This window comes from Carcharodon carcharias, chromosome 6 (assembly GCF_017639515.1).
Source record: "Carcharodon carcharias isolate sCarCar2 chromosome 6, sCarCar2.pri, whole genome shotgun sequence".
NCBI lineage: Eukaryota > Metazoa > Chordata > Chondrichthyes > Lamniformes > Lamnidae > Carcharodon > Carcharodon carcharias.
The window spans coordinates 89,389,254-89,408,576 of record NC_054472.1 but is presented as its reverse complement, the minus strand read 5'-3'; the positions used below and the strand labels follow the sequence as shown (position 1 = coordinate 89,408,576).

Genomic DNA, 19,323 nt, shown 5'->3' with positions numbered 1-19,323 from the left:
TGTTTGTTCTGAATGTCTAGCTATGTATTAATCTGTTGCTGTTTAGTGAGTGAAATTTAAGTCTACAGAGATGGAGCATTTTATTACCTCATTAAAACTGCATGGTACCTAAAGTATTGGCATGCTACCCTATCTCAGGTAGTAAAAAATTGGAAAAACTGGCTCACTAGTCTAGGAAAGGAACAAGTTCAAACCTTAACTGATTTCAATTGAGGCAGCTGTCTATATCCTCTGAACCCTTCCTTTGTTCTCAATGTTAATTAAGATAATTAGCCATTTTGTAAAAGATGTTTTATTTTTTATATGTATATACGGAACAAAACAAAATGTGTAAACAAAGTTCAAACAGATCCATTGCAGCGGCAATACGAGCTTCGGTTCCTCTCATTATTTCTGCTGCATGACTACAAGAGAAGAGAAAAAGTTTAAAGGTAGACTGATGTCATCAATAATAACCAATGTCCTGTCACAATGCTTTAACATACTTTAAACTCTCTCTCAACAAGACTGTTAAGCAGCATTGGAAACACAGTTCCCTGTCCCCTTCAATGAAGAAGAGCTTCCCCTCCCCCAAAACACACTTCTATCATACATGAACTCCCACCGTCTCTCAAAAATCACACTACACGGAACTTAATATAAAATCCCATTCCATGACAGACAGACTCTTCCATAGAGGGGCCTCAATGCATGATATTTGGCACCAGGGTGGCAACCATGTTTCACGATCATGTTTTAGATCTCATCGATGCAAGATTGAAAATTAATTCTTAAAACCTGGTATTTCATGGGCTGGCAACAAAAAACTCAATTGGAACACTGTCATCCTTCAGAAAAAGGGACCAGGCCTGCCTGTGACTCCAGTTTTACATTCCAAATGAGAAGATAAACAAATATCTGGTCATCCCTCTCAGATGGACATAAAAGATCCTATGGCACTATTTGAAGAGTAGCAGGGGAGTTCTCCCAGTGTGCTAACCAATGTTCACCTTTTAGCTATCATGAATCAACAGATTATCTGGTTTTTATTGCCATGTTATTTGTGGGACATTGCTATGTGCAAATTGGTTGCCATTTTTACAATATTGCAAGAGTGACCACAATTCACAAAAGTACTCAGTTGGATATAAAGTGCTTTGGGACATCCTGAGGCCATAAGAGGTGCTGCATAAATGCAAAGTGTTAGTTCTTTACATGGTTGACTCTTAATGCCACACCAATGAGCAAAACTGTTTTGCTAGCACAGCCCACATTCCCCAAAAAATGCCTCTCAAACTAAGAGAGCCCCACCATAACCACTCACTCTTTTGCACACAGTCATCCCCTCGCCCCGCTCATAAAAATGCACTTCCCTGACACCAAGCTCCCCTGCACAAAATAGAGATTGCTACTATGCCAATTATAGATCCCACCTCATCAAGACACTTTTAATTAGACTATGACTGAAAGACAGCCAAGCAAGAGTCAAAACACACAGTGCACAGCATGCCTGGAAACACTTTATGCTGCAATACTCCAAACATGTTAGTCGACCAAGTTAGCAATGGGTACTTCAGCCTTAGAAAGGGGATTGACCTCTCAGCATCACAAATCATCAGCATGTAGCACAACCTGACTAGCAGTTGCAGAGGAAAGGATAGACTGCTTAAATCACCCACTCAAACCACAGATGCTGCAAACCACACATTATGACCAAGGTGGACATTATTTGCCCACACAGAAACTGGATCTCTTTCATTAACTAAAACAATTTTGCTGCATTTGCCAACAAGCTGGGTCTATGCTCAGCACTCAGCTACTGGAAGATATGCGAACATTGCCCAGGGCAACATTCATTTCTACTTTGGGAGAAAAGAGTCTAGGAAGGAAATACCACAGACTGAACTTGTTATGAGAGCTTCCTGGATGGCATCCTCCACCTCAGGATATCAGAGCGTGGTAATAATTCTTCCAACTTGACTACTCCAATGCACTCCTGGCCTGCCTCCCACATTCTACCCTCCATAAACTTGGAATTCACTCAAAATGCATGCCCTTATTCACACCAAGGTACACTTACCTATCAGCCCTATGCTCACCTATATTGTCAAGAAACACCTTGATTTTAAATTTCTCGCCTATCTATTTAATGTCTTCCAATCTCACAACCCTCCGAGATATCTACGCTGATCTTATTCTGACCTCTTGTCCATCCCTGATATTTTAATCCAACTCAGCCTCCTTGAGGCCACCAATGTCACCGGTGCTGGTGTTGAGCCAATTCTATTCACTTCACGTGATAGCAATCTCTTATTTTGTGCAGCGAATTTGGAGTCAGGGAGGTGCATTTTTATGGGCAGGGTGGGGGTGAGTGACCTGGTGTACAAAAGAGTGAGTATTTATGGTGGGGCTCTCTTAATTTGTGAGTTTGAGGGGCTTTTTTTTTGATGTGGGCTGTGCTAGCAAAACAGTGTTGTCCATTGGTAGAGCATTAACAGTCAACCATATAAAGAAGATAACACTTGGCATTTATACAGCACCTCTTAAGACCTCAGGATGTCCAAAAGCATGATATCAAGACACAATTGAAGGCACTGGATAGTACAAAGGCTATGGGCCCTGACAACATCCCGGCAAAACTACTGAAGACTTGTGCTCCAGAACTAGCCACGCCCTAGCCAAGCTGTTCTAATACAGCTACAACACTACAGCACACATCTACCTGACAATCTGGAAAATTGCCCAGTTATGTCCTGTCCACAAAAAGCAGGACAAATCCAGTCCAGCCAATTACAGCCCCACCAACCTCTCGAGTAAAGTGATGGAAAGTGATATTGATAGTGCTATCAAGCGGCACTTACTCAGCAATAGCCTGCTCACTGATGCCCAGTTTGGGTTCCGCCAGGACCACTCAGCTCTAGGCATCATTACAGTCTTGGTCCAAACATGAACAAAAGAGCTGAACTCAAGAGGTGAGGTGAGAGTGACTGCCCTTGACATCAAGGCAGTATTTGACTGAGTGTGGCATCAAAGAGCCCTGACAAAACTGAAGTCACTGGGAATCAGGGAGAAAATTCCTCACTGGTTGGAGTCATATCTAATACTAAGGAAGATGGTTGTGGTTGTTGGAAGTCAATCATCTCAGTTCCAGGACATCACTCCAGAAGTTTCTCAGGGTAGTATCCAAGACCCAACCATCTTCAACTGCTTTATTAATGACCTTGCCTCATCATAAGGTCAGAGATGAGGGTGTTCGCTAATGGTTGTGCAATGATACTGAAACAGTCCATGCCAATATGCAGCAAGACCTATCAACACTCAGGCTGATATGTGGTGCGAATATTACTTGCCACTTAAGTGCCAGGCAATGATCATCTCTACCAACAGAGAATCCAACCATCTCCCTTTGACATTCAATAGCATTAGCATCAATGAATCTCCCATTATTAACATCCTGGTGGTTACCATTAACAAAAACTAAACTGTATTTGCCATATAAAACTGTGGCAATAAGAGCGGGTCAGAGGCTGGGAATTCTGAGGTGAGTAACTCACCTGCTGTCTCCCCAAAGCCTGTCCACCATCTACAAGGCAAAAACCAGAAGTGTGAAAGAATGCTCTCCATTTGTCTAGATGAGTGTAGCTCCAGCACCACTCAAGAAGCTTGCTACCATCCAGGACAAAGAAGCCTGTTTGATCAGCATCCCATACATTCGCTCACTCCACCATCGACGCACAGTGGAAGCAGTGTGTACCATCTGCAAGATGCACTGCAGCAAGTCACCAAGGGTTCTTTCACAGCATCTTCCAAAACCGCAACCTCTACCACCTAGAAGGACAATGGCAGCAGAAGCAAGGGAACACCACCACCTGCAGGTTCCTCATCAAGCCACACACCATCCTGACTTGGAACTATATCGCCGCTCTTGCAATGTTGCTTGTCCAAAATCCTGAAACTCTGTTCTCAGCAGCACCATGAGTGTATCTACACCAGATTCACTGCAGCGCTTCAATGCAACAGTTCACCACCGCCTTTCAAAGGGAAATTAAGGACCTGCCAGTGACACCCACATCCCATGAAAAGATTTTTTAAAATGTTCCGACATTGGTGGCTGTGCCTTCAGCTGCTTAGACTCCAAGCTCTGGAATTCCCTCCTTAAACCTCTCTGACTCTCCCGCTCTTCCTTCAACATGGTCTTCAAAACCTACTTCTTTCACCAAGGGTTTGGCTATTATCACCTTATATGGCTCAGTGTCTAATTTTGCTTTATAATGCTGTGAAGCGCCTGGAGTTTTAAAAGTCCTTTATAAATATTTTGTTGTTGTGAAGTTATACTGCTACTTGATCTGAACCCTAAACCACTTTGACAGTTACGCATGTTTTAGTTACTAAAAGAATTCAGTGTATGACCCAATTGAATGAAAGAATATGCATAATCATTTAATTAATCAGGTAAGTCCAAGTACTCAGGGCAACATGTCACAATGTTTGTAAACAGTGTCAACATTGAGCTTCCTCTATGCTGCCGCAATAGCATCAGTGTTGAGACCGTTAAAAAATTACACGTAGAAAACTACATACAGTCTCGTACCACTATCAGGAAAGGGCTGAGATCAGCTCAAATTCATAGAATCTTATAGCATAGGTGGCCATTTGGTCCATCATGTCTCAGTGCTCATCCTTTGAAAAAGCAATTCAGTTACTCCCATTACCTTCCTTTATCCCTACCCCCATAACCCTGCAAATGTCTTCAAGTACATATGCAATCCTCTTTAGAAAGGTACAAATTATTTTGCTTCCAACACACTTTCAGGCAGATTTTTCCAGATTCCAACTTGCTACATAAAAAGATTATCATCTCTTTACTGCACTTTTCATTATTTACATACATTTTAAGGGGAGTTAAAAAGAACACCTTTCTCTCTTCTGTATGGACAGTACCAGAGGTGAAAGGATAGTTAATTTTCCCTCGCCCACTCTCATTACTGAGTTAGGGCAACCTAATCTCAACATGATTTTACATCTAATACATTAGATAATTTCAACCAAAGACCATTAGAAAAATATAATCTCAAAAGACAATGACAAAAGATACTCACCAATGTGTACACTCAACCTATGAAGTTGATCACCACTAGATGAAGAATGGTGCTGGCAAAGAGGAAGTCTGCAAATGCTCGCTCAGGTGAGATGCCAATGAAATCTCCTTTGTTCTGAGGGTTGATCTGTATCCGCAAGCAAACTGTGGTAGCAGAGAGAAACCAGAAGTAAGTAATTAATGACAAACACTGCAATGCTCTACCACATACACATAGAAATACATAACCATCAGTTCAGTTTATGATCTAGAAACCATGCACTGTGCACAGTTTAAACCAACTCCACTGGATGACAAATATTAAGACGACAACCAAGACCTATTTCACCTGAGGCTACCAACACACAAAACGAGGAAATGCATTAACAAGTGATGGCCCAAGAGTCAGAAAGATAAAATACCAACGGACAACAATCAGGTCAATCTGTCACCTTCAGCTGTAAGGGACAAGTAACTGGATATTGAATTTGACTTTCCAACAGGAACAAACCATCAACCTCCCACCCCCACAACAGAGAACAGTCGACAGGTTCTCAAATCCCCAACACTCGCAGTTCCCAGTGGCAACAAACACACCCACCCCGGCCTTGACTTGGCCCAGATTTTCCATGGGGTCTACAACGGGACAGGCTCTTACACGGGGCATGAGAGAACTCGCTTCCCCTCCCTGTACAGCTCGAGCCCCAGGCCTACAACAATCCGGGCCCTCCCGCCCGGGCCTCACCTGCCAGCACGAAGGCCCCCACACAGGCGATGAATCCGGACAGGAAGGAGTTGAAGGGGAAAGTACCGACCAGCGCGCAGTAAAGGAATTGAGCTACTCCGCTCAGCGCCATGTACAGCAGGTACGAGTCCAGCAGCTTCAGCCGGAGCGGAGTCCCCGCCGCGTATTCCTGAGAGAAGCGGCTGAGCACCGACAACACCGACCCGCGCATCATTACACGGAGGCCGAGCCGGGGGAACACAATCACCCACACACCTACCCCCACATCAGCAAACCCGCCCGGTCCCCGCGCCAAACTGTCCGGGCGGAGCCGCGACTGCTGCAGCCTCGACATACAGGGCCGGGTAGGCAACGTTCCCCAACCCCCAAACACACACAACATTTAATTCATGGTTCTGTCTGTTTATTTAAATTGTCTCCACCCCACCCCAACGAAACAAAAACCTAAGAAGTAACTGATCAATTATTTTACATCGTTTATTTTCTTTTAGTTATTTTAAACTGGCATTTCGAAATGAATAAAATCCTCTCTTCCTGGTTTTGTTGCTAATAAGCTTGAGTAACACTGTCAAGAATGACAGCAACTTGCATTTATATAGCATTTTTAACCTAGTAAAACATCCAAGGCACTTCACAGCAATGTAATAAAACAAAGTTAACGTTTCAAGTCCATGTGACTCTTCTTTAGAGCTAAAGTAAAGTAGAAATGTGGTGAAATTTATACTGTTTGGGGGGGGGGGGGGGGGTGGAACAAAAGAAGCTGGATAGAAGGCCAGCGATAGGTGGAGGCAAAGGAGAGATTGCGAAAGATGTCATAAACTAAAGATCATAGGGTTGTTAATAGCAGTGGTACTTAAAACATTAACTCTGTCTTTCTCTCCACAGATGCTGTCAGATCTGCTGAGCTTTTCCAGCATTTTTTATCTTTGTTTCAGATTTCCAGCATCCGCAGTATTTTGCCTTTGTCATAAAACAAAATTTGCCACCAAGCCACATTAGGAGATGTTAGGACATGGCCAAAATCTTGGTCAAAGAATGTTTAAGGAGGGAGAGAAATCCAGAGTTTAGGGCCCTGGCAGCTGAAGTCACAGCTACCAGTGGTGGAGCGGTTAAAATCGGGATTGCACTGGAGGCATGTAGATATCTGGGAGGATTTACAGAATTGAAGATGGTTATGGAGATAGAGAGGGGCAAGGTCATGGAGGCATTTGAAAACAAAGGTGAGAATTTTTAAATTGAAGCTGGCGCGTCTGGATCAGTACGCACAGAGATGAGGATAAATGGAAGTTGTTGCAAGTTATAAACCACCCAGAGATTTTGGTGACTACAAATATATGGATGATGCAAGGTTCTCTGACTGACCAGGGATCAAAAAAAAAGAAAGACTTGCATTTGCCTTTACACGACCACAAGATGTCTCAAAATGCTTTACGGCCAATTACGTACTTTTGAAGTGTAGTCACTGTTGTAATATTAGATAATATTGGAATAGTCTCGAGGTAACAAAGATGTAGATATGAGTTTCAGCAGCAAATAAGATGAGGCAAGACAGGTGGGGGTGGAGTGGGGCAGTTAGTCATTGCCATTAGGAATTGTGTATTGAAGTTTGTTGGATGTCAGGGATTCAAGGCACAGCAATCCACTACTGGGACCTAGTATCTGTTCCATGTTTCTGTGTGGGAGGAATCCTTGCCCACTGCTATCAATTACATGCTGAATGTTGCAATGTGTCCTTGATCACCCAACAGCATTTAAAACTCACAAATGCTGTCAATTCAAAAATAATGAACAGCTGAAAAGCAGCCCAGAATAAAGGCCAATGATCTCATTGGAGTTGCTTTAACATGATTGCATTGTTGCAATTCCTTCTCATTACATTATTTTTTGTGTTTGTTTGCATATGTTTGTCTCTAAAAAAGAAACTGTATCACCTCACGTGTGCATATTAAGAGGATCATGTTTACCAATCTTAGTAAAGCTCCGTACTTGCCCATTCTAATTGACCATCCAGTGCAAAGCACTGCAATTGGTCGAATCCCAATTGAACTATCTGTGCCCTAAGTACATAGTTAGTAATTGTAGACTGTTGGTGACTGACTCATTATACTATGTTACATTATACATCTGTACACAAAAGCTGATTAAAAGGGTAATCTTTGTTTGAATTTAGGGCACTATTTTAGAAGTTGAAAATTAATTACATGTAACAAATGTATGAGGGTTTTGAGAACTAAGAAAAATACGTCGATGGTCATGGAGCAGGTTGACAAGTCCTCATGCCATCCAGTCATGGCACTTAAGCCATCAGAAAGCAGGCCGGCACCAGTTAGCTGCGGAAAAAGTGATGAGCAGAGGAATACTTCAGCTATTTAATTACCCATTTCAGTTCCACCTGTAATACACAGTTATAGAAACAATCCATAAAGATGATATTGCTCATAAAATTATAAAAGGTACAACACTAACTTACCTTTATGTTGAGCCTTTAAGAAAATTTGACACGGAGCCACATGAGATATTAGGGCAGCAGACCAAAAGCTTGATCAAAGAGTTAAGTTTTCAGGAGCATCTTCAAGGAGCAGAGAGAAGTAGAGAGGTTTTAGAAATGAATTCCAGTGCTTGAGGCCTAGGCAGTTAAAGACACAGCTGTCAATGGTGGAACAATGGAAATTGGAGATGTGCAAGAGGCCAGAACTGGAAGAGTGGAAGTATAGTGATAAGATCCACAGCACCACCCACTCTACTTTGGGTGCAGAAGGTGTGGCAAGTAAGGTAAATAGGCTTTGGTAAGGGACACGGTGCAGCCACTGACTAATCAGTCACATTGAGATCATGGACAGTAAATGCTTTCTTCACAAATATGCGGACATTTAGGGAAGACAGGGAGTGATTGTTGATCTGCCAACAAAGCCCAAGAATGAGAGATGAATAATGTTCTCTAGGATAGGCAGCTGCAACTTCTAGCTTTATATTACAGATTAAGCAAAAATATGCATACTGTTAGAGGCAGAGGGTCTTAAACAGTGAAGTAAGGGAGACCAGGGGAAAGGAATGAGGGTGGCAATGGATATTCTTAGATGGAGTTGCAGAGCTCAGTAGTTTGCCCAACCTTTGTTGCGGATGGGGAAAGCAAACTATATTTCAGTACTCGTTTAATGGACATGTGAAAAAGCTCAGGAATAGCTGCAGGAAATCTCACAAACCAGCAGTGCTGCTGTTATAACTTATAGTACAACTGGTAATAGAGTCTGAGTGGCGACATGTTTGTGCTGGCGACGTAACTGTAGCAGTTCTATAACTAAAAATCACTGGTTTTAATTCAAAACGTGAAGGATTTCAATAAATCTGATTTATAGTATGTTGGATGTTTTTCCCCCTTTGCTCATACTGTCTGATTTTTGACATTTAACATATGTGCTTGGCAGTCAGATTGAGCACCACTTCCTGCGACAATTTAAATTGGTAATGTGTGAAAACCTGGCTGGATAGCTTGGATGTGAATATCAATCCGAGATCGTTTGAATACAAAAAAAATCTAATTCTTGTGAGTCAACGTTGATTACTTAAGAAGGAAGTTCTCAAATGCCAAACTAAACTATTCAAATAAAAGCATTTCTTAAAATACTGCAGGAATTCTTTGCTATTCTAATGAGAGTTATTTCTCTTTAAGCAGGAAAGTCTGGAAAAGTCTCGCAGAACAGTGTGAAAGAAACTTATCGGGCTGGATTTTACCACCCCTCTGGGCAGGCTGGGGGCAGGGGATTTGGCGGGAGTGGTGACACAAAATGGCGAGGGAAGGCTGGGCGTTGGAGTGCCCGTCGTCACCTGCTGGCATGATATTTTATCACCGTTGTGGAAGGTAGAGTTCAGCCCTCCAGCTCAGACACCAATTGAGCTGTGGTGCCCTCCCTGAGAGCTTGAGTGATGCATCCTAATCAAGCACTCGGTAGCGCATGGGGTGGCCCCCCCCTCCCGATTATCATGGCCACAACCACAGCAAACTCCCCTTCCAGCAACCCCCCCAAACCCTCACCAGCATCCCCGCTCCACACACCACCACCACCCTCAACCTCATCAGAGCCTGTCTGACTGGCCCCGGTAACCCAAGACCCCACGTACCACCTGGGCGCCTTATTACCATGGTGTCCTCACTGCTAGATGCAGTTCCAACCGTGGCCACCACTCTCAGTGGTGCTGCTGAGCTGCCGGCCCTCCAATAGCTGACAATTTTTGGGAGCAGGTTCCTGCCTTTTTAGAGGGATGAGAACCATGTTGACAACTAATTGGTTGCTGAACGGCTGAAAAATTTGCCTGGGGGTTCCACACATGGCAGGGGTGGGATAGCTCATGACACTCAGACTCATCATTCCACCGTGCTGATGTATTCTTGGATGTAGAGTGCACTCCTACTGGAGGTTGTCCTGCTTGCCTACAGAACTGCAGCAAAATAAATTGCAGAAACTCCAGGAAAAACAGTACAAATGCCGCTTATGCCAATTTTCCAGGGTCCCTGAGAGAAGCAGGTGAGGGTCCCTGCAGCTCTTCCTTGATATTCCAGTTAAATTGGACAAGTGGAGAACCTCTTCAGAAATTCACTCAGTATTTAGGACAAAATGTGAGATCTTACACATGGAGCTCACACCAAAGGCAGGAAGTTTCCCTGTGCCATCTTGGGCAGTGTATAGTCTGAGTCAACCACATTGCTGTGGGCCTGGAGTCACACATAAGCCAGATAAGGACAGCATATTTCCTTCTCTAAAGGACATTAGTGAACCCAGATGGATTTTTACAACAATCTGCAATGATTAGCATCAGATTTTTCAATTCCAGATTTTCATTGGATTCAAATTTCACCATCTGCCATGGTGGGATTCAAACTCAGCTCCTCAGAGCATTACCCTGGGTCACTGGAATACTAGCCCAGTGACCATACCACTATGCCACCACCTCTCTGCCGTAAGTAGGGCCAGCAGATCATGTTGTCAATCAGTGTTACATGCTAATTTGATACCAGCATTTACACTTTGGAGCTGAAAGCTTCAGCTAATGCTCCTGTTAACCATGCACAGCTGACCATACATTCAGCGATGAGAAGGACCCCCATCCCTACCCCCCCCCCCCCCCCCCCCCCCCCCCCCAACCCCCTCATCAGCTCAATTTAAAGGGGTCATAAATTATTTTCAGGTTAATTGCTGATTGTTTTCTATCGGCTGTTGCTGAGTTTGCAGAAATGTTCGGTGGTTTGTACTGTTACTTAAAGTTGCTGAAGTCTATAGGAAGTGATGTAAGAGGTACCAAAGGACTTGGTCAGGAAATTAAAGGTTCTGCTCGGACCAGTTGTTCCCAGTCATGGCTGCTATAGTTTCCATCCGTCTTGGCCTGCAGCATAACAGGAAGAATGAGCAGAGGGGACGTAGAAGTGGAGGAGCTGCTCAAAGAGGAAGGAGGAGTCCATATCCACGCAGGGTCTTCATGAAACAATTTGCCTATCTCAAACTCAGTGACGAACCATGTACGTGATGCCTCTGTTTCATTAAGGAAGTGCTCACTGAAATCTGTTACCTTTTGCAGGCAAACCTACAGCCTTAGAGCAGGGCATGGACAGAATTGTCAGTGGTTGTGAAGGTGACCTTGACCATGACCTTTCGTGCGATGCGCTCATTCCATGCTGCAGCAAGTGATATTTGCAACATTTTTTCAGTTTATCATCCACTGTTGCACTGAGTTCTGTATGAAAATAGATCCAATTACATGGTGCAGGTTGCTGTTGGTCTGTGGGCACCGCATGTCAACTCGGAGATGTATCAAAACTGGAATGGATTCCACTCCTTCAGCGTCCACCTAGTGTGTGACCATAGGCAATGAATCGTGCAAGTCAATGCCCAATATCCTGGCAGTCATGATTCCACCATTCTGTGACAGCAACTAATAAGCTAGGAGGTGGCAACTGGGCAAGAAAGGCTATCCACTGGCAACCTGGCTCGTCACTCCATTGTGCAAACCAAACGCATGTGGACAGCATGTATATAACAACAGTCATGCTGCCAAATGAGATCAAGCAGACCACTGCGATGCTTAAAAACTAATTAAATTGCCTGGACTGCTCTGGTAAAGGCCTGCAGTACATGTCAGAGCATGGATCAACATTCATCACAGTCTGCGGCATTCTGCACAACCTCATCATCATCATGAGGGCACTATTTATACAGTGAACTGCTAAGGATGAGAAGGAATGCAGGAGGCAATCAACACAACCCTTTTCTGGCTGGGCTGTCTGTGGTCGGCTCATCTGACTGCAGTACCTGAAACGCAACCCCAATTCCCTATTGTATAATAGTCTCCCACCTTCCCTCTGTTACTAACCATCACAGTTGGCCACAATGCTAAAATAAAACCCACTACAAAACAAATATTCCAAACCAACTTAATCAATCAAACCATCCAATATTCCATACAAGAGTCAACTAATCACCCTATGCATTCTTTTAATGTCTGACTTCCACAGGCCTTCATCTGTCCTGGTGCTCCTATACAGTACTACCCTAGTGGCTGTAGCATGGCTGGTGGAACATTGCTGAATTTCACTAGGAGAGACTGCAGTTGGCCTTGGAGGATGACCTCGGGTACCTCTGACCTAGGAGGCCTCAGACTGGAACACCTCGGCATGTGCTGACAGGCAACAGAAAGGGCACCGGCGGAGTGGAGTGGTGGGTGAATGAAAGCTATTAACCCTGAGAGATGACAGTGGTTGATGCTCTATAATGCTGCTGCCACTCCCCAAAGTGGAGCGTCAACAATCCAAGCAACGTGTTCAAGGACAAATTGCTGGATTGCTGTGAAACTATGTAAGCTCCCTTTGAACATTTGTATCCGTGACTATGATGACAGAAATCTGAGCTTGCATGACCTCAGCGCAGTGAGGGACAGGCTAACAGACAGATGACACTAAATGGGGAATGTGCTGCGGGCATGGGGGCACTTTGTGCCAGTGAAAGCTCAACCCATTCCAACCTCGTCGGCAGACACAGGCTCCTGGCATCACCTGAACCTAAAGGAAGCTGCATGTGATTAAAGTTTCCACTTTTATTTTGAATATTATTAATTTATTACTAATAAGCTTCCACTGCAACACCCAGACATTGGTTGGCTTCTGCTTGTTCTGCAATGAAAGCTCGAATATCAGCCTTAGAAGCTGCATCATGGATGGGTCTGCAGGTGTTCTCAAGAAGTTGGCTATCACTTACAAATTGGAGAGGATGGGATCCAAGCTCTGTAAAAAGTCCTGTGCCAAGATTGTGCTGGGCTCCATTATTGACATCGACTGCAGGCTTGCTGGCAGATCCACCAATGCAGAAAGCATTTCAGTGAGTGAACCTATCCCATTAGTGAGTGAAGTCCACCCCATCAAAGTCCTCATCTGAGTCCTTTGCAGCAACTTTGCTCTCTGGTGAGCTGGCAGTGTATCACCCATGACCCCTATGGCTGTAGGGTTTCACCATGTGCAAATCCATCCTCTAAGCTACCCTTTAAAGTACATGCAGTGTACAGTATCTCACCTGATGGCAATGAGTGTGAGAGCGAGCCATGGTATTTCTTCTTCATCACCCTCTTCCTGCTCTTCCACTACTGCCTGATCAGGTTGCAGTTCTTTGATGTCTGAAAGGACAAAGTCACAAGGGTTGGGCTGTGGTGAGAGGAGGAGGAGGAGTGGAAACCAAGAAGTACATGCTTACACCTTGTAAATCAGAACACTGTGACTCCTGCCACAACCGGAAAGGCATCAGGAATGGTTGCACATGCTTGCTCACCACGAACTGTGGATGCCGTGCCTGCCCAACTGCTATCCAGCAACAGTGGGTAATTCCACCAGTGAAGTTCTTTCTGTGCAAATCTGAAAAAAAAACTACAAATCCTAAAATATTACTACAAATTACACTTCATTATGCAATTTCTTGGTTACTTCCTGGCATAGCATTTCTGAGGGGCTGTGTTGGAAAGATTTTGTGGAGCAAGTTCCTGTACAGCCTGGTTAGCTCAGTTGGTAGTTATTGGGGATCTTGATCCCAGGGTCATGGTCTCAAGCCCTCCATTTTGTATCTTCTTCCCCTAGTGCCAGTCTGTATCTTGTTCTCATGTTTTGCCTTCACACAGCACTGGCCTTTATTCTGCTATTAACATTTACTCAGACCAATGCTTTGTTCCTTTACTACTGTCATTTCCACTATCTTTGCCTTTTGCTCCATGACATCTTTGTCATTTAATATCCCCTGCCCTCTAACCTATACCTGACCCTCCTTTTTGTTCCATCCGACCCTCCCCCCCCTCTTTTTCAGCCACATAAAACCCATCAAATCGTTACCTCTCTTCAGTTCCAAAGAAGTGCCATATTGGACTCAGAACATTAAGAACGCTAACTCTGTTACTCTCTCCACAGATGCTGAGCTTTTCCAGCACTTCCTGTTTTTATTTTTCAAAGCCCCATGTTGTGAGATAATTTTTATATTTAATATTTATTATTTATTATTTATTTTTTGTTCAAAACACTGAAGAAAGATATATTAGTAGAATGTGCAGATGCAGTCTCAATCTGTCTGGCACCAAGTCAGTGACTGCTTAAAATGAGAGATGCTTTTAAGTGCAGCTCTGATTTTTGTTGCGGAATTATAACTGTGAAATAGACAGTTACAAGACACCAGCTTGCAAAAAAAAATGCATAATTCAGTGACAGAAAGCAGAGCTGCAGTTAAAAACTTCTCTCACTTTAAACGGTCACAGACTCTGAGAGAGATATACTGCATCTCCGCATTTGCAGGAAGTGCTCCCGCTGGTGTTACGGCACAAATAAACACAGCCAACTGTTATGAGATCTAAACTTACCTCGTTGAGAACGGGGGCCGGGAATTCTAAGTCCCGATGGGTCTCAGGAGTTTTGTGCGTGCGCGCTCAATCCTTCATTTTGTAGTTCTTTGGCCAAGGACAGGCCCAGTGCACCTGTGCATAAAGAAAACAGCACGAAAATGGGATCATGTGACCAAAAGGGGAGTCCAAAAGGGAGAAGGGACAGAGAGTAGTCCCAATTAAGAAGAACGAGGAGCTGAGAAAGTGGCACCAAGCAGAAAAAGAGCTGTGGTTGGCAGGCTTTAAGTTGTGAGGGCTCAGGAGAAGCCTTGGCAACCGAAGAGGACTCAGGAGAAGTCCTGAAGATCTAAAAAGACAGCAGAGGGTTGGTGACTCCATGCTGTAGGCTGTTGGAGTGAAGGTATCCCTTTTGAGCAGTAGTGTTCTGCTTAGCGCAGCCAAAGAGCTGAAGTTGTGCTTGTGAGTTGGTGCTGAAGTGCAGACTCAGGAATCCAGATAAATGGAATCTCGGGAGACGAGATTGAAATGCTACGAGGGGGGCCGACATTGATACCATTCAAGATGGATTGACTTTTGGAGAGAATTCCAAGATGAGATCTTTGAGGGGGAAGACTAGAATCCCTCATGAGAGAGATAGAGTTTCACAATGATCGGTCAACTTGCAGTGTTTACTAACGTCTGGGTGGTTTATTGAGAAATTCATGGAATCGGTCTTGGTCGCATCTGCCATTTATTGTGCAGTGTGGTGTGTTCAACCACAGTTCGCCTGTTAATTCTCATTTATCTCATGTGTGATGGGGGAAAGAACATGGATAACGGGGGAGGGGAAGGACAGGGGGGCTTATGAGAAACTTTACAACAGCCATTTTGCACAAATCAAAAGTGAGCGGAGCCTTATGTTGGATGGGCACAGGTGCTGCGTGGGAGTGCAGACAGTGGGTGGACAGAGTTGCAGGTCAGCTCAGATGGACAACTGAAAGGGAACTCCAGCAGGCAGCATTGAAAATGTTCGGGACAGTGAGATGAGTGTGATGGATGAAGGCTCCGTGTGCATGGGCGAGTGCTTGCATGAGGGTCTGAAAGGCCCTGCCACATACACACTTCTCCCTTTAGATTCACTCCTGGTCTGGCCGCATACAGCTGAACTGCTAGTGCAGGGGTTGAGGGGGTGGTGCCGGTGGATACGGGGGGATGCAGGGGGAGGACTTGTAAAGCCTGCAAATAAAGCTAAAAGACAACGTTACACATCATTCAGTGAAAGTGAATATATTTTCATATTATACAGTGACAAGATATGTAATCTTGTAATCAAAATTTCTTGCCTTTTCTAGGCTACCATTTCTTCTAGGTGCTGCCCTGACATCCACAGCAGGGGTGGAGCAAGTCTGTGCAGTGGTTGGCCCTGTTTCCTCTGATGACTTCAGCATGCGTCCTCTAGAAAGCCAAGGCCTGGAGGGCCTTGGCTTGCTTTGACTATCCTCCTGTGGGCCAGCAGCTCCCTCTGTAGTGACAGAGGATGAGGATGAGGGTGATACAGGCAATGGGGACTCGGAGGGAGAGGACAGTCTCTGAGATTCCTGAGTGGATGTCCAGTTGCCGCTGCTCCTCCCTTTGGGTCCCAAGGGCCCTGGCCTGACTCCTTGAGGGGAAGGAGCACCTGGGGGATGTCAAAGTGCCCTGTTTCTCTCTCATGTCGCCACTGTAGGATATTACCCTTGGTGATAGAGTGAAAGTCTGCGCGCATCTCCGCGTTCTGCTGGACCAGGGTCTCCATGTCGTCCGCCATCCTCCCCATGGAGACATCCATGTGTGCACATGTGGGCACCACTTCATCAAAGAGCAGGCAGATGCACTCCTCTGACTCAAGTGTCACTCTGTTGAGGGCTTCCAAAGACTCTGCATGATGTTCTCCCGTCTTCTGCTGATTCTCCAGGATGATTTGAAAGGTTGAACCCAGAGGCTCGTCATCTGACTAGGACCTCGTAGATGTCTCTTCCCCAGCAGTCCTCCAAGTGCCGGGGAGCTCGGATGAACCTTCCTCCTCCTGCTACGAGCATGTGTCTGTGCGGTGACCACCAGATTGTGAACCCGAGCCTGCTCTACATCTGAGTCCCACCGAGGTGTGTCTCTGTGCTGGTGGAGGGTGTGGGTGAGTGCTGTGACGATCTTCCAGGCTGCTTATTTCCTGCTCTTCAACGGAGGAGATGTCCTCTTCACTGGAGGTGAGGACCTGGATGGAGCTGAGGGATTGGCTGGCTGAGTGTGTCGGTTGCTTGGCAGGGCTCCCTGTGAACCAAAGTAGAGATAATTGGGGTATAGCAGCACAGTCAAAAACAGGAGAGAGCATTCACAGTTGCATTGAGAAAGGGATGATGTGATGCAGGATCCTCACTTGGGTGTTTGCCGCCAATCTCACAGTCACCGCAGGAATAGTCCACGTCCTCACCTGCTAGTGTGATGGCATACTCCTCAAAGTGAGGGGCTTAATAATGGCCATTCCACAACCCCCCCGCAACACAACCCCCCCCTCGCCCCCCCACTCTGGGACATCTCCCTCCTATTGTGAGCCAGCTTCTCCTGCATAAAACAGGTGGAATGTGTGAGCTGAACGAATGCTACAGCAGGTGATAAGCATGGGTTGAATGTTTGTGTGATGAGTGGAGCCATGGTAGGGATGAGGATGCAAGCTGTAGAGGATATGAGTCTGATGGAGATGTGAGGATGTGTGTGAGTTAGTGGTGTTGTCCTTTGAAGTGTGAGATCCCTGTGGATGTGTGATGGGTTTGGGAGTGTGTGTTGAGAGTGATGAGGTGATTGACTTCTTCAGGTGTAACAGATGACAGCATTCATCCTCTTCCTGCACTGGATGGCTGACCTCCTCTGTGCTCTGTTGGCACTGACTGCTGCTGCCACTGCCTCCCAGGCCAGATTGGTGACTCTGGTGGACCTCCTGTGGCCAGAGTAGTGGTAAAGGACATCATGGTGGTCCTTAATAGCATCCAGTGAGGCATCAGTACATTTGGGGGATGCTTTTGGGGCTATGTGTCACCTGGAGCAGTCCTGGTTTGTAGACATGAAGTAGGCTGTGCTCTGGTGTGCTTTAAATATGGCGCCTGGAGTGCGGAGCACTCGGTGATGGCATGGTGGGCAAACCTGAGGCCAACCGCCAACGATCGAACATCTTTCCTATGCGTGCATTAATAATGAGGTGGGAAGTGCCAGGAAGCGGACGATATGGTACAAAAATCTGCCCTTGTGGCTGGCAGGAAAAGTGTGTCTTTCACGCCCGTCACCACGCTTAATGCAATTTGGGGAAAATTCTGCTTACAGTTTCCATCTGCTGCTAAAAAATGGGAACAAAAGTGAATCCCAGTTAATGCCCACAACCTGAATATAATTAAACACCCGCTTTATATACAATTAACAGTTTTGCAATCTGGTATATCCCATCTGTACCTGAAAGCAGAAGCAGATGGAGTATAATGGATACAAAAGTCTACCCTTTTGTCTTTGGGAGCTTGACCTCCTCAGCAAGTGTCTTATCATCTCCCCACCTCTCAAATGACAATACTATCTTTTAATATCACCTCCCAGGACATGGCTTGAAGGACAGTTGCCTGTGGAGATACATTTTTTGTTGATTAACTTTGAACTGTCCATGAGCTGAAGCTTCTTTTATAATAATGCTTTTCCAGAAGACAGAGAAGCAATTTACTTCATTGCTTCAAGTTATGGAAGGACGTTTTCCAGATTTTGACCAGTTAATAAAGACACAGTCTGATAGTGTGAAAATGATTTAATATTTTATTTATTTTGATATTGGTTAGAAAAATCATTTTCCCCAATGCAAATAGTTAAAGGGCATGTTGTGAGGAGGTGTTTGTCTATCTGTTCAATTCTATGATGGGAGAATGTTGTCTTTAGGAACTGATGACCTTTCTATTATGTGTTATTTTGTTTTGGCAATGTGTTTTAAACCATTGATTTATTTTCTGTTGTCTGACCATCAAAAAATTTCTATAAAACTTTGTTCCTTTTCTTGACCACAATATCCTTGACATTCTGCTAAAAGCAAGTTAGCTTTTGAGCTAAAGGAAATATATTATATTATAGTTTTTCTCTTATTACGTATTATGTATATGGCCCTTTCAAATATTTTCTTGAATCATATGTATTCCCTGAATGTTGCTTTTATTATTTTAGAAGGTATTTTGCTTGTGAATTGGAGACAAAAAGTATTTTATGCACAAGCATATTTAGTTCCAAATGTTTCTTTGGGCTGGATTTCACGGGGTGCCCCACCATCAAACATGCCAGTGGGGGAACATAAAATCCAATCCTTTGTGTCCATTCAGAGCACTACATTTATATTTGGTAAAAGTAGCACCTTGAATTATGCAACAGTGCCAGAAAAGATAACCGATTCATAATAGTTAGCATATAATTATTTAATTTTACGAGTTCTGTTTTTTTCGAATTAGGCACACCAACATAAATTGATAGCTTGTAGCATAGTGGTTCAATTGATTCAGATTCATAAAATGGAAAATTAATTAAAGTTAATGCAATAATTGGTTAAATATTAATTTTAGTTCACTTGTATTAACAAATGCAACATTAAAGTCAGATTGAAAAATACAAAATGGGGATAATACAGCTAAAA

General features: G+C 44.3%; 1 protein-coding gene across 1 annotated transcript; it reads right to left on the bottom strand.

The window, feature by feature from the left end:
- Positions 1–276: 276 nt before the first annotated feature.
- Positions 277–6,071, bottom strand: LOC121279101 (dolichyl-diphosphooligosaccharide--protein glycosyltransferase subunit DAD1-like). The gene is made up of 3 exons (XM_041190031.1): positions 5,802–6,071; positions 5,079–5,221; positions 277–404 (listed from the first exon to the last, which is right to left on the bottom strand). The coding sequence occupies exons 1-2, from the start codon at positions 6,013–6,015 to the stop codon at positions 5,091–5,093; spliced, it is 345 nt and encodes a 114-aa protein (XP_041045965.1). The 5' UTR covers positions 6,016–6,071; the 3' UTR covers positions 277–404; positions 5,079–5,090.
- Between the last annotated feature and the right edge of the window lie 13,252 nt (positions 6,072–19,323).